This window comes from Portunus trituberculatus, chromosome 43 (genome assembly GCF_017591435.1).
Source record: "Portunus trituberculatus isolate SZX2019 chromosome 43, ASM1759143v1, whole genome shotgun sequence".
Taxonomy (NCBI): domain Eukaryota; kingdom Metazoa; phylum Arthropoda; class Malacostraca; order Decapoda; family Portunidae; genus Portunus; species Portunus trituberculatus.
In genome coordinates, this window is record NC_059297.1 from 6356671 (window position 1) to 6372967 (window position 16297).

The 16297-nt window shown below is 40.0% G+C and overlaps 2 protein-coding genes across 2 annotated transcripts in view; both read left to right on the forward strand.

Moving 5' to 3' along the window:
* The window catches only part of LOC123518252 (ras-related protein Rab-8A-like), a 46368-nt gene extending 39460 nt beyond the window's left edge, over positions 1-6908 (forward strand). Inside the window, exons 4-6 of the mRNA XM_045278976.1 lie at positions 690-782; positions 1218-1331; positions 1805-6908. Of these exons, the coding sequence (XP_045134911.1) occupies positions 690-782; positions 1218-1331; positions 1805-1900 (303 nt within the window). The 3' untranslated portion in view covers positions 1901-6908. The remainder of the gene's footprint in view (positions 1-689; positions 783-1217; positions 1332-1804) is intronic.
* A 2630-nt stretch (positions 6909-9538) lies between these two features.
* On the forward strand, positions 9539-14690 carry LOC123518259 (40S ribosomal protein S17-like). The gene is made up of 4 exons (XM_045278986.1): positions 9539-9665; positions 12887-13038; positions 14017-14188; positions 14589-14690. Exons 1-4 carry the CDS (start codon positions 9663-9665, stop codon positions 14655-14657), a joined length of 396 nt encoding a protein of 131 aa, XP_045134921.1. The 5' UTR covers positions 9539-9662; the 3' UTR covers positions 14658-14690.
* The last annotated feature ends 1607 nt before the right edge of the window (positions 14691-16297 follow it).

Genomic DNA, 16297 nt, shown 5'->3' on the forward strand with positions numbered 1-16297 from the left:
CGTGTCTGTTTTTCAAAGGCCACGTAAATGATTAATTATTTTTGTGGTTTTTATTTTATTGTTCTTGGGGTTTCATCTCTCGTTTGATTTTCTTTTTGTTTTCTTCTTCGGTTATTTCTTTTCGTAAGGTAGCTTCCTCTCTCTCTCTCTCTCTCTCTCTCTCTCTCTCTCTCTCTCTCTCTCTCTCTCTTGTTTTCCCCTGTTCATTTTTTTTTTCTTTTTAGCTTCGTTTCCCCCATCCCTTCTTTTAAGCGTTCCTTCTTTCTTCTTCTTTTTCTCCTTCATCTTTTCCTTCCATCGTCCTTCTCTCTTGCCCTTTGCTCTTTTCATTGCTCTCTCCTTCATTCCTCCTTCTTCCTTGTTTAGTCTTCCTTTGATTCCCTTCTACCTTCTTTCTTGTCCATTTCTTCATTTCTTATTTCTTCCTTCCTTCATTCTTGCTTTTTTTTTTCCTTTCATTTATCTTCCCTGCATCCACTACACATTCAGTTCAATTTCTAGGAAGTCTTGTGTATAACCTGCAACTGATTCGTGAGAGGTGTTTTGTTGGTGGGATTTCATTCAAGCCGAGCTCCCACACTGAGCGCAGGCGACGGCACGTGCTGTCAGGGACCTGGAATCCTGCTACCACCGCTGCCTCCACTGCTGCCACTGCCGCCTTGGTTCTCATGAATTGTAATGCCTTGCAGAATGCGTCCCCCGAGGTGGTGAAGGTGCTGGCGGGCAACAAGTGCGAGGTGACCACCCAGCAGCGAGCCGTCGACAAGGAGAGAGGGTTGAAGGTGAGTATGTCCCTTTGAGTTCGTCTCTTTGGCTGCTGGTGTAGAGTGAGAGGGGATCAAAAGTCATGTAACCTCCCACACTCATTTTCACTGTTTGATTTACGTTTTTTCCTCCCGTTTTTTTTTCATTCTAATTTAACCCCTTCAGTGCCATGACATGTTTCCATATCCATTCTGGTGACCATTTAGAGATTTTATACAGCTTCAGAAATTTATGTGGAGGTTTAAAATAATGAAGACTCTGGTCATTAATCTTCTGACCTCCATAGATCCTTCCTAATGTCAATAAAAGGATCTAGTCGTACACAAATTCAAGGTCAGAATTGTGTCCCTGTATTGAAGGGGTTAACCTTTTCAACTTTAAACCCATTACTCCTTGGTGTTAGAAATCTCGAGTCACTCATTGTTTTTTTTTTCTCTCTCTCATACTTGCAGCTGGCAGAGAACTTTGACATGCCGTTCTTCGAGGTGTCGTGTCGAGGTGACGTGATGGTTCAAGACACCTTCCTCACCCTCGCCAGGCTTATAAGGGACCTCAGACAGAGACGGGTGGGTGTTCCGTGTTTCCATGGCAGTGTGTTCCTGCTGAGGCTCTGTTCACTTCTCTGGCTTTGTGTCTCTAGTCTCTCTCTCTCTCTCTCTCTCTCTCTCTCTCTCTCTGGCTGTAGTAAAAGAGAATATGTATCGACTATATTTTCTCTCACCTTTATTCTGTCCACTTCTCTAATGTTGTAGTATTCTCAGACATCCATTCCTTTCTCTTGTAACTCTGGAACTCATTACCTGCTTCTGTTTTTCCTTCTTCCTTTAACCTAAACTCTTTCGAAAGGGAGATTCTAAGACACTTTTCCTTCAACTTTAGATGATTCTTTTGATCTCACTTTAGAGACTTATACTTCAGTGGTTCTTTTTGTCGCCCGTGGTTAATGTTCTTCTTACTTGATAAAAAGGATTAAACAACAAGAGCCACTCGCCACACAAATGAGACTTTAACAGAGTGGTCTTGCTTTTTCTCCCCGCAGGCCAGCTTGTTTGAGGAACGCGAGCGGCAGAACGAGGCGGTCAAACTGGAAGCTGACGAGAAGAGTGATGGCAGCTCCCTTTGCTCCTCGTGCTGAAGTACTCCAAGCCACCCTAACCCTTACTAACACCTCTCATTCTTATCCATTCATCCCTCTGTCCCTCCCTGAGACCACCGCGTGTGTGCTGCCAGCTAAGGTCTAGTACGCTGCTCGTGTGTCCTCCGCCTGCCACGCACACCGCCGCTCATCACCACCACCTCCACCTCCACCGTGCACTAGTGCCCTGCTTCTACCATTGGGATGGATAGCGGCGTAGCGTGAAGACTTCTGGGTTATGTTTTTGTTTATATCTGTCGTGAGAGAGAGAGAGAGAGAGAGAGAGAGAGAGAGAGAGAGAGAGAGAGAGAGAGAATTTTCTTCGCGAGAACACCATTATTAGAACTGACTGATTGGTAACACTGACTACGGTGAGTTCACTATGTAACTTCGCGCCCTTATATACAAGACTATACACCTTTCTAATTTTATAAGATACTACTCTACCTACTCATGTACATAGCAATCCTTATAGTGCTTTAACACAGCTGGTATATATATATAACGCATGTATTTATAAGGCAACAAACATATGAATGCAAGTACAGACCGGTATACACTAAAAGATTTAACGATTCATGATAGTTCGCAGCGTTATTTTCGTTTGGCATTCACGTATAGCATCTGGCGGCGTCTGATGTGAGTGCATGTATGTATATAACACAACCACAGGGTCATCGTTTTTGTTGTTGTTTGGGTTTGGTTTTAGTCGAAGCAATAGGCACGTTTTCCTATCACCTGACAAGCATTGGTCGTCACTCGTCTGTGGAAAAAATGCAATACTTGTTTTCCTGGGCCATATTCCGAAGCACTTCTGGGCCGCACCTCCGCTACTTTCAAAAGGCTCTATAGTTAAAGTGACACAGGGGTTTTCAGTGTGTGTTTTTTTATGGGTTTTAGTGACAAGTGGACATAATTTGTACATTAATAAAAGGAAAAAAAAGCAGTCTTGATAACCCGGCTTATCATTTATGTGGCCTTTGAAAATAGTCGTGGTGAGAGAGCAAAGCATTTCTGAATACGTGCCCCAAAGCGATGAGAGACGTGAGACTGCCCTTGTCCCCTCGCGACCCGCACACCTCCTCACTGCTCCCGCCTGCACCTCCACACCATTGCCCTGCCGTCACTTAATAGGTTCGTATTCTCAAACATTTTATCTTCATCTTGATCATTTCTAAAAGCTTCAATGGAAGTTACTGGTGATATTATGTGTTTTTTTGGTCCCAGGAATATTTTAGCAAGGATTCAGCATTACTAACGTGGATAAAATCGTGAGAACCAGTCAAATTATGTTCGTAGTCTTTGAAAATAGTTATCAGAGCGTTCAGAAATACAAGTCAGTAAGTTTGGCTTGATAAAAATAAATTCGTTCTTATCTCGTCAACTTTTTACAGGTTTTGTAAAGTAGAAGTTGTTGGGAAGTTTCTATGATTGATATTTTTCTCTGATTCTGGTGATAATTGAGCAAGGATGACTGTGGAAAAAAAATATTTGAGAAACCAATCAAGCTTATTTGTGGCCTTCGATAACAGTGTTGACGAGAGGCCATAGTGCTTTAACGATGCGACTCTCACCAAGACACGCGTTCCACAGCTGAAGTAATGCAGATCAGTGTTAATCCACCGTTTCATAATGACGCATATTTTCGTAAATCACTAACTGAGGGCCAGACAATATTACAGCAAAATATTACATCACTGCGTTTCACTAATACATCTAACTCAATGACAATAAGGAATAGATATTATGTGATATGCTCCAGTCAGTCAGGCAGGCAGTTAGTTAAAAGGTGCTGCTACCAAAGAACCGCCTTGTAATGGTGAATTTGTGTATTATACATTATGTCAGAAGTCTGGTGATCTGAATTTGCTGTCAATGTGTTTAGTGTTTTCTTTCGATCCAGTCTTTTGATCTTACAATCTTGCAAAGGCTTACCCACTGATTGATTCCAAGCAAATCAGGGGAGTTATGATTGAGAGTAAGGTATACACAGTGACAGGGTACTCGACCATTGAGCTCTGCTACAGTTGGAGTGACGGCGGTGTATATAGCAGCTTGACGACGATGGCGACGGGAGGCTGGCGGCGGGGGATGTCGGGCTGGCACGAGTCACACACCACGTACTGAATCACTACAAAGCCTATTTCTCTTTAGCTCTGAATTAGTGGACGTGTTGTGCAGTGCGATGTGGTTTCCTTTTGTATATGATCTAGGTCTGTATTCGTAAACGTTTCGATATCTTATCTTGACTACTTTCAACAGGCTGTGGTGAAAGTTATTTTGATTTTCAAGGGTGTTCCAATAGTTCTAGCGATAGTTCAGCAAGGTTTCTGTACCTACAAAAGGAACACTTCTATGATAATCCGATCAATCATCTGTGGCCTTTGAGAACAGTCCCGGTGAGAGAACAAAGTGTTTAAGAATACAAGCCATAATGTAACATAATATGCTACTGTGCTTTCAAAGTATTGCAATGGAGTCTGGGATGTAACTGAATTTTTAGATACTATTCATAAGATATTTTTAATAACTTGATTGTATAATAGATTTACTGTGTGATGAAAACTTTTCTCCACGTTTTTCTTGTTCATTCATGTACATGTATGTGCTGCGCTAGGAGTGTCTTATAGAGCCGCTGATCAGTTCACACTCCACACCCATGGTTGGAATCAGGGGCCGTATTCTCAAATGTTGCCGTGTCTTAGTCTGACTAATTTCAACAAGCTGTGGCGGATGTTGCTGGATGTTCAAGAGTGTTCTCATGAGTCTAAATGTAGACTGGTGAGGATTCTGCATCATCTCTGAGAAAACACCCATGAGATCCCGACTTGTTCCAGTGGCTGTTGAAAATAGCCCTTATGAGAGTCCAAAGCGTTTCAAAATACGGTCCCTGATTAACTGACCTAACTTACTGAACCTCTACATACACGTGTATTCCCTCCTCACCTACATATTTGGTCGTATCATAAATTTACATTTAATTAACGGAGTTGAAATCAGATCAACTGGTCTAACGTCCTGCTGAACCTCATTGTACGTACACACACTGTCGCTCTTTCTCGACATGGACATTTTTGACCGATGAAATTACACACCAACATCGAGTGTGTGAGTTTGACGCGTCTAATAAACAGGTAAAGAAAAATGCAGGCTGCTGATACGTATGCACGTAGTGGCGCACTTCAATCATTGCCTCGTGAGGACAGAAACTAAATCTTGAGGTGAAGGTATTCATACAAATGCAGACTGAGGAACATTGAAGCAGGCTTTTATCACCTCGCCTTCATAGACTTACGGAAAAAAAAAAAAGATAAACCTGTGAATGTGATTTGTGCTAGGTGGAGGTGTTCCGTTGCACACTCATGGGGAATAATTATCTTTTTTAGAATATATTTTGTTAATGTTTTTGTAAAAATGTGTATAGCAACAGATATATTAGTGTCTCTTAGTGTGTTTAAGAGTTTATTTCCGTGCGTGATTTTTCTCTCTTGTTTTGGTATTTCAGAAAATGGTGGAAATTGTTTATGTATTAAGTTCATGCCTTAGAGTCGTTATGCCAAAGTCGTGGATGTACGGTACAGTCGTGTTCAGAAGCACAGTAACATACCATGGTCACTGTCTCTGTGTTTTGCGTGTTCCGTGAATCTCAAGGCGTCTGATTTGCTAACAATCTCATTACAAAACTCAACCATTGATAGATTCTTAGCAGGTCAGAAGGTTTGAGACTGAAGGAGGCTAAACACAGAGGATGGAAGTGCTTTACATTACTTTCCTTTTGACCGTGACTATACCAGGCACAAAACATTCTCTTCCTTGGTCTTAAGTGAATGGTACCTTAATGTTAGCCCTGGACGCAACATCCCTGCAGCCGTATTCTCAAACGTTTTAGTGTCTTATCTCGTTGACCTTTAACAGTCTCTAGAAGTTATTAGGATCTTCAAGTACGTTTTTTCTTTATTATTCTCGTGAGAGTTTAACAGATATTCTGTATGACTTATGGGGAAGCTACCCACGAGAACACAATTAATAGTTTCGGTGGCCTTTAAAAACAATCCTTAAGAGAGTCCAAAGCATTTGAAAATATTGGCCCAGCTGCGCAGCGAAGTGACAAGGTGAACTTACCCCAGCAGCCTTTACTGCTGCGCCACGCTGCACACAGTGCCCGAGAAAAAGAGAAATACATATTATTTATTATGAAAGGAGTCTAATTGTATTTTTGTTTTATCTGAGGTAAAAGTGTAGAAATGACAATGATAAAACTATGAACGTGAGTCGTTAGCACGCCGACGCACACTTCTGGAGCTCCTCACCCAAGATATAAAGAAATAAAATACTTTCTCATCTTTCCTATCTTACAAACCGTGAAACATTACGTGCGGCAATTGGTTTGTGATCTAATGCAAGTTGAACGAGTCCATTAAAGCGTCCCATGTATACCCTGCAGGGAATCATTCACGAGAGCATTTTGATGGCACAGTGCTGCCCGAGGGACGAGAGTGACCACAGCGAGCAGACCTCCTTGCTGCCACGGACGCTGCCCCCTCAAAGCACTGTGGCACCAGGCAGCTCTGACACTTCACTACACCTTCAATATTTCACACTACATTCATTAAAGAATTCAATACAGTTAATTAGATATTTCAATGGTTTCATTATACCAGTCTTCTATGATATGTTACGACGCATATATTCAGAACCTCGCATTTTGAATGATTTTGTCATCTAAATTTCACCCTACCCAATCTATTATGTATAGTCACGTCTCCAAGCAATACATAAAGACAATACACTCATGATCCATCGCTGACACTCAATCACCTCGGTAGCTTTTTAGGCTGATGACCGTGTGTGTGTTGCTGAGCCTTGAGGCGACGCGCATTGAACCCACCCACCAGACATGGTTGTCTCTATCCAGCCTTTATATTATCATCTGACTGTGAACCACTCGGCCTCCTCCACACTCAGAGACGCCAGGCATCTTCTGAATAAAAACTTGAGATATTGTTTACGATCTATTTCATTCTCCATCATGAGACGTTCTCTATGCTACATGCCTTACAGTTGCTCTATGATCAAATATCTAGAGCAGGAAAAGTTTCGGGGCAAAAAAATAAAAGTGTGCATCAAACAATTACGTCTTGGTGTTAGGAGAGCTCTTAATAGAAAGTATTTCGTGAACACACAAACAGGTGTTTACTCATTCTGTAGGAACTGTATTACTGTCGGTTGAGCGCTCTGGTTTAGGTATACGAATAAAAGCTGAACCTGCAAAAATATTTATAGAATATTTGCAAAACGCTATTTAGGTTGGGTGTGTTTGTCCTTTTCACATCTTTGCAACATTGTGTAGCTGCACGCTGGATGTGGAGAGAAGTTTTCTTTTCGCAAGAAGAGAAAGATGAACAGTAAATTTCTTTTTGCATAAATATGAGAGAAAACCAGAGATGAATTTTCTGAAGTTAGTTGGTCACTCTGAATTCATCAAGCTCTATGGAAGATGTCCCGCAATACTCCAGCCTTGTATTCCGAACTCTGGAATGACTGAAGTGACTAATTTGAACCCTGATGTACCTGGGGTTTGAACTTTGTCGCCAGATAGAAAACATGAGGTAAGTTTACTGGGATCGGTCATTCTGAGTCCAAGGTGTCCAGGAGAAGATTTTACGAAAGCTTACTTATTTGTAATAAAGGCAATAAACGTCAACAACATTCCCATTTCAGAAACTACTACTACTACTACTACTACTACTACTACTACTACTATTACTACTACTGCTACTACTACTACTGCTACTACTACTAATACTACTGCTACTACTACAACAACAACAACAACTACTACTACTACTACTACTACTACTACTACTACATATATTATTATTATTATTATTATTATTATTATTATTATTATTATTATTATTATTATTATTATTATTATTATTATTATTATTATTATTATTATTATTATTATTATTATTATTATTATCATTATTACTATTGTTATTATTATCATTCCGAAGTTTGACCAAGAAATCCTAGGCGAGGTGAAAACAGCTGACATTACCAGGAAGTAGTTGGCAGTTGTCTGACTCACACACCTCTTGACCTGTTCTTATATCATGGCCAAACAGTGAATTCTTTTATTGTTCCTTGTGCTGGGAATGGCGCTGGAAGGGTCCTGCCTAGACAACCGAAGTGACGTCATACAAAACGTGACGGAGCTCCTGGTAGCCTTCCCGGGAAAAAAAATGACCTCAGGAGATAATTCCAGCAGACGAGGGATGGATAGACTCAGTGCATTATATCGCAAGGTCTTATTATGAAGGACATATTAGAGTTAGAACGCACGAAGGAGTTGCCTCTTCTTGTTCATTGGCCTATTATAATATTTGAACAGATTTCTTATATAGTAAACAATGTTCATATTGAAAATAGGGTACTTCATTAACTATTTGCATAGAGTTTGATTAGTAACTTAAGTAAAGAGTAATACTAATGTTATATAATTCGGTGGTAGCATGGCTGGTATGACTACTGTCAATTATGTCACCCCTTCATATAGAAAAATCTCATCATAGAAAACGTTAAATATTAAAGCCACACACCTTTATTTCAAGATGCCACGTAAATCATTTATTGCACCTGAAGTAAGAACACACGGTACCCTCCCCTCCTTGGCTAGATAGTGATTATAACAAATATAAATATGTAATTCTCATACGTCATTTGCAGCAAGACTTGTTGAAATTATAATAAAGTAACATCAAGAAAAGGAATCCAGACTTTTTAATTAGCAACATTACGTGCATTAGTGACAATGGGAGTTTAGTATGAGCACTGTTGCCGTATTCATAATGCTCAGCATTAGCTTTATCTAGAAAAAAAAAAACTCGTCAAAAGAGAGAGGAAAGTCTGACTGCAGTGAAGAAGTCATCAAACGACATCAAGATAACTTTCCAGGGAAGATTGCAGACACACCTCCCCTGGCTTCGTACCAGACATGGTCCCACTATAATAAGCTGGTGCATCTGGCAAGGCAAAACGGAGGATACAGTGGGAGATCCTGTAGCCGAGACCGATCTGCCAAAATTATCACAAATCACAAGCAAGGTATAACTCATGTGGGGTGTGATCGCGTGACTCCGTGCTTTACTCTAGCCTTTGTTATAAAGACTGGGCGTTATATAACAGGTAACAAAGATAATATAGTATTCGAAGATATTATCGACAGCAACAGAAGACAAATTAGAAGGTTCATCAGAGGATGGGGAAGGGATGGGAGCTGACGATCTCGAGGAGCATTACGGAGTGGCAGATTAAGTCTATGGTAATATTTTAAGGAAGACGGTCTTTAGAAAACTTAAATCTGATAGGCAAGATGTAAGGATGTAAGGCAGTTTATGAGGAAAAGTGGGAATTGTAGCTTAGTGGTTCATTGCTGAAGTACTGTGCACTTGATTAGAGAGAGGCGAAAGTTAATAATTTCATTTGCAGACCTCAATGTTCCTATGAATATTCTAAAGTGACATTTTAGTTTTTTGTGGTTTTCTATCTCTTCAAAGACACACTTCCGTGGCAAGGGTAAGCTAAGGTAAGGTTAGGCAAATTAAGGAAAGGTCATATATTTAAACTTGCCGCCATGCAGTCCCAGCCCAACCTCAATAGCGCTGTTCGCTTCCCGACCGTCTCCCTTTTCGTTGTGTATTCCTTGTGCGGTGTGCTGGCCTCCGTTGCCTGAGGTTGATCCACGTAATCCGTCGAAATGGTGAGCCTTTACTTACTAGTTATTTAACAGAATTATCAAGCGGCCATTCAAAATACTGTGTAGCTAGACAAATTGTACCCAAGATCACTGGTAGATGGGGAATTTGACGAGAAGTTGAGGGCGGTGCGGGGCTGCAGGATGTAAACAAACGAGTGATGGGGAACACATTTCTTATTTTGAGTTATATTTGTACACCGGGAAGGTATTCACGATACGCCATGAATATTTGTGGGATTATGGTGCTAGTGTTGCCTATATTCACTGGAGAAGGTGCTGTGAATGTAGAGATTGAGTCTTAAGTAGGTATGGTAGGGGCCGAGGAAGGTCTGGTAATATTTGAGCACATGCCTTGAATATGGCTCAGCGGCAGGCAGTGCACATGAAGCTGTTATTGTAGTTTGAACCAATACACCACACGTAACTATACACATTCTCACGGTCTAGATCACACTTCTACCAGCATTTCTAAGCCCATTTTACCCTCCCGGAAATGATTAATAACTTACGGACAATTTAGGTTAGGTGGCACTGTCCCCAAGAAACCGTCCCGCGCGTGCTCCTCGATTCCCTGCTCCCCCCATCGCAACTGCTCCACCCAGCTGATTTGACGTCACTTAAAATGAGAAATATATGGTATATAATTTTGTTTTTACGCAGGAGTTCTTTGAGACATGTCATGTATTTTAAGGGTTACGCTAGGGTAAAAAGGTTGGGCACTGTCCCCGAGAAGCCGTCCCGTGCGCTTGCCTCGATTCCCGGTCCCACTCGCAGCTCCTCCACCCAGCTGATTTGACGTCACATATAAGAAGCCATGCTATTGGTCAGAGAGAGAGAGAATATGAAAACGAATAAGGAGAGAGCATATGAAAACGAATGAAGAGAGAGATAGAGTATGAAAACGAATAAGGAGAGTGAGAATATGAAAACGAATAAGGAGGGAGAGAAAGAGAGAATATGGCAATGAATAAGGCAGCGTTTCTCAATCTTTTTACCCTTGCGCAACCCTTCAAATACATCACGTCTCAAGGAACCCCTTTGCAAAAACAAATTTATATACCATATATTTCTTATTTAATGTGACGTCAAATTCGCTGGGTGGATAAGCTGCGAAGTGGGAGCCGGGAATCGAGGCGAGCGCACAGGATGGTTTCTCGGGAACAGTGCCGGTTAGGTTAGGTTTGGTTTCCCCACCCTAAAACCCCGCTTTTCCAGGAGGCCCCCAAGTTTGTTAGACATAGGGAAAAAGAAATGTAAAAAAGGGTATATGGGTTGAAACTGCAAATTTACTAGCAGTTCTTACTTGATACCACATTCTTACCTAGATGAGGCCAGAGCCACACCTAGAAGCAGATGAAACCTCCAACCAGTACTACGTTGGTTCTAGTTGGATGGCGTAAGGTTGGCTAATATGGTTTGATCCAGACTCCATAGAAAAAAACCCACAAACTCATATAGAACATTGCCCAGAGATAATTAAACCATCACCAGTGTTATTTGACGTCACTGCAGACCGTCAGCTTCATTGAGGCAGCTCTTAATTCCTTCAGTGCTGGGACGCATTTTTACCTTGAGAGTTGTGTATGATAAGACCATTTTATTGATATTGGGAAGGATCTATCGAGGTCAGAAGATTAATGGCCACAGTCTTCACTATTTTAACCACTTCAGTATTGGAACACATTTTTTACCTTGAAATTTGTGTATGAATAGACCATATTGTTGACATTAGGAAGGGTCTTTGGAGGTCAGAAGATTAATGGCCAGGCTTCACTATTTTAATCTCCGCACTTGAGTTTCTGAATGTTTAAAATCACCAAACAGTAAGCAGAATGAAAATGAAAAGGTGCCATGGTACTGAAGGGGTTAAGGAGTCAGGAAGTTTTATAAGAATGATTGTATAAATGTTTACTCAGGCATCAGTCTATCCTAGATGAAAGTTTGCTTTCTGGTATGTTTTGGTTTGTCTTGAATTAATCTGTGTGTTGTTTTTCCTGCTATCATTAGGTTTTATTTTTATCACCTTCACCTCCACCCTCCCTGGCCCACCCCCACAAACATTAGACACTAGTGTTTTGTGGTGAAAATGGAGAACAGATCAATAATAAACTTGGATGATATAGAGATAAGTTTGGTCTTCTCTCCAGAGGTTGATTGGTAGTTTCATGTCAGAGGGAGGGAAGTGTCAAGCCATCCCATTCTTTTGGCTAACTCTCACAGACCTGCTCGGGGACTGGCATCTACTACATGGGCCTTTTTTGTATAATTGTTTTTGTTGTTCTTGGCCAGATTTCCTCTCTCACATAAGATGAAAGAGAGAGAGAGAAAAAAAAAAGCAAGGTTGCTGAATGTACTCAGTTACTCATGGTTGACTTCTTTCCTGATTGGTCAATTTGCAGTTTTAGCGAACCAACACATCCCTGATGTGACGTGACTTATGTTTTTCTGGTGAGGAATGTAGTGAATTGATTGATGGTTTGTATAATTTGTTGTAAGTGAATATTTTTGAGTTAGGACTTTTTTTTTCATTATTATTACTCCAACGTAAGCTTACCTACCATTCCCAACGATCTTGGAGGGACCTGTGGGGAGTCAAGGTTTTTGGGTGAGGAAGCATTAAATTGAGTATGTGAAAAGTAAAAAGTTGGAAATTAACAAAATCACATTGAAAGTCTCTGAAAATGCTCTGATGGTGGCGGCGGCTGTGGCGAGCATGGCTTTGTTATTGTTGAGCAACACCGCCAATGATTTGCAACATTTCTGGCAGTATCCACTACATTTAGCAACACACATTACTTGATTTCTAGCTCCCCCACTCAAAAGCCCCGATCTCCCACAGATCCCCTAATATTGTTCATGAGCTGAACTTGAAAATGGTCGTAGCTTGATAGATATCACTTTGCTACAGAAATGATGTATACCATCAGTCAATTCATGTTCCTCACCAGAAAAAAAAACTTGAGTCACATCAGAGAAGCATTGGTACGGAGAAACTGTTAACCGGCATTAACTGGACTCTGGCTGTGTGTAGTGATTTTTATTAGCTCTATAATTAAATATACTATCATACAATATCTATGTATCAACTTTGGGAAACATATTAAAGCAATTAAAAAAAAATAGTACAAGATTGGTAAATATTAACCCTCATGGCCACTTTCTTCATGCAATCTTCAGTCAAGTGTGTTTGCCCTGAGAGTGTAACCTTGTGCTCTGTATTCCAGGGTCGTGTGCGTACCAAGACAGTGAAGAAGGCAGCGCGGGTGATCATTGAAAAGTACTACACCCGCCTGGGCAGTGACTTCCACACCAACAAGCGCATCTGTGAGGAGATTGCCATTATTCCCTCAAAGCCCCTTCGTAACAAGATTGCTGGGTAGGTGGCAGTTATACTCTGCTTGATGGAGAATTTAATGGAAAGGATCAGAGTGTATATTATTTATCTTGAAGGAATTATTTATTTATTTTTTATTGTCTGAATCTTTATTTTTCAGTATTAGTGTCAGTTTTTGTTCCATGTGCTGCTGATAGTGTATTAAACAAAAACTACAGAGTAGTTGTCAACATTTTCTGTGAACTGTAACCAGAACCAAAAGATTCATTGGAGTTATTATTATTATTATTATTATTATTATTATTATTATTATTTGTAAGAAAAATTTTTATTTGATTTATTTTGTATAAATTTTATATATTTATTAGTTTATTTTTTTAAACTTTCTACATGAATGATGTGAAATTTCCATGAAGTCTTTGTAGAGAATATCTTTGATTCAAAACTCAGTGTAATGAAACCAATAAACACCCACTTCACACTGCCCACATGACCTGTGTGTCTAGTCCGTCAGTGATATCACTCAGTTGATTTGAAAATGACTCAGAACTCCTAAATATTCTTATGGGAAGGATTGCTTTTGCCTCATGTATGGACCAACAACAAGAGCATTCTGTCTCATGGTAGCATATTTCCAGTTCCTCAATAGTTGTTTTGTCAATGGAGTGACATACTGCAAAATGGGTTGTGTGGAGTGGCCTGAGTTTTTTTTGAGTGCAGGTAGATTGAGTATAGAATCATGGAAGAAGCTTGCTTGGCTCTTTTAATGCTTTTGTATCTGTTATTACTGGTATTTTAAGAGCCCTATTGCCTAGCAGGAATATTGATACCCCTAATTCTTTGCTTTGGAAATTTTTGGCTTTTCTGTAATTCTGAGTCTAAGTTTTATTTGTCAACAGAAACCAGGGAAATTATCTAGGGTTTTGAATAATCATATTTTTTGTAATATTTGTTTTATGATCATGAAAGTGTGTTGTGGGTTGGCTTTTTCAGTATTGTGTATGCTCCTTTCTTTACCAGATTTGTAACTCACCTGATGAAGAGAATCCAGCGCGGCCCAGTGCGAGGCATCTCCATCAAGCTGCAGGAGGAGGAGCGTGAGCGCCGTGATAACTATGTGCCCGAGGTGTCAGCTCTGGAGCAGGGCATCATTGAGGTGGATGCTGATACCAAGGAGATGCTGAAGCTGATGGTGAGTGGTGAAGGAAATTGTGGAATATTTAGGTGCTTAAATTGAACCTGAACCAAGCATACGTATAACAGTATGGATCTTGAAGTGCTGACTTAGGAATATAATGAAAAAGTAGTTTTATGACCTTGTATCTTAATGTATGAATTGTTATTGTAACTCCCTCAATACTGTGACACATTTTTAACTTAAGATTTATGCAAGATTAGATAATTTTATTGACATTAGCAAGGGTCTATGGAGGTCAGAAGATTGATGGCAAGAGTCTTCACTCTTTTAATCCCCCCCTTGAGTTTCTGAAGCTGTATAGAATCACCAAATAGTAAGCAGAATGAATATGGAAACACGTCATGGTACTGAAGGGATTAAGTGAAAATTGACATGGTTTGTTTTTGTGTTGCAGGACTTTGACAAGGTTGCAGGCCTCCAGGTGACCCAGCCCATCCCATCCACTTATGGCAACAGGAGATAAATGGTGTAAAAAATAAACATCGGAATATGTGAATGTGAATGTTATTTACACAGCTAAGTAATAAGAATCTTGATTATCATATTTGGGCAAATTTCAGCATTATACCTCGTTGCTATTTAATTGTCTTGTGAAAATTGAAAGTATGTATTTTTGTATTTGTGTTTTAATCAGATGTTACATTTTTAAAGATAACTCTGATGGAATCTTTTCAGGTAACTTATTGTTAGAAAACTTAGATGTGAAGCTGTTACTTTTTATTTTGTGAGAATCGAATTTGAATTAACTTGTGCATACACTAGAGCTGTCTCCTTACAAAAAACAGTGTAGTCTGGACAAGGCCTTTCAATTAACATTCACTTACTTTCAACACTTTCAGCTCAGTGGCCTTTGCTGGAAAAGAAAAGGTACTGCTCCCCTTGCTTTAGGGGGATCAGCTTTTATTTTTGACCATTTTGTCCAGGTGCCGTATTTATAAAACTTTTGTGAGTGAGTCACAAGTCATGAATTAATCTGTCATGGCATGATGCAACTTTGACGGTAAAGTTACAACTCGGTAACCCCTCGTCACCAGTTCGACTTCGTGCAGTGATGCTAACCGCAACATGGTGAAATTTATGGACTGAAATCAATCTAGTTATGATGATTTGAACAAATGAAAATGTGTGATGCATTTTTATATAAAGATTAACAATGCATGAAATTTTGTTGTATTTGAAGGTCAACAATTGATAATACCCTCAATTTCCCTCCATCTGATGTAAACAAACTGCATGTGGCCCACAGAAGTGTAGCCACATACTACTACTTTGTTTTGTTGTTTGTTGTTGCCACCACCACAGCTACCACAAGAGAAAACGAAGCAGCAACACATTGCCTTGTTGAGTTGTACAAAGGTAGGGCACCCATCATCAGAGGAAAATGCTATGTGGCAGCAAAAGCCAAGCTCCGAGGTGAACTAGCAAGCCTTCTTGCTGAGCATCCCAGTGGAGAGGACTGTCAAGGAAAGCCAAAAGAGGTGACAGACCCATCAGTCTGCTGCCAAGGCCAATAGGACTATTTGACAAGGCCCTAAATAGAACAGGTAAGAATATTTTCATTGTTTAATTACCTAATTCCATGTAATAAATGGTATGCAACTTTAAGCCATGTTTTAAAATATGCATTAGTACTCTACGACCTTGGTTGTTCTTAGTCCCTTTTTGATATTTAACAACATAACAGAAATAATAGGATAACAAAGGGTCACCAGGGCCTATCTAGGTTATCCTGTATCAGTCGCACAGCGACCTCGTCATCAGTACTTAAAGATACACTTACAAGTACACAATACATTATATACTGATTTTAAATATTTGGCCCACTAACAGGGGTAAGTCCTGCAGCGAAATCCTCTACAATTTGTGGTCCCCATACATGGGGATCATGTCTTGTTTAACTATAGTAAATTTCTTATAAAAACTATCATGCAGCGCTATACATAATTATAAATCTAATAAATTTAAGTGCTTATCTAATGTTTTTAAACATTGTCAAACTAGTGCTATTTACAACCGTCTGGCAATGCATTCCAGAAGTCTACCACCCTATGACTAAAGAAATATTTTCTTATATCTAACCTGCAGCCTTGCTTTCTAATCTTC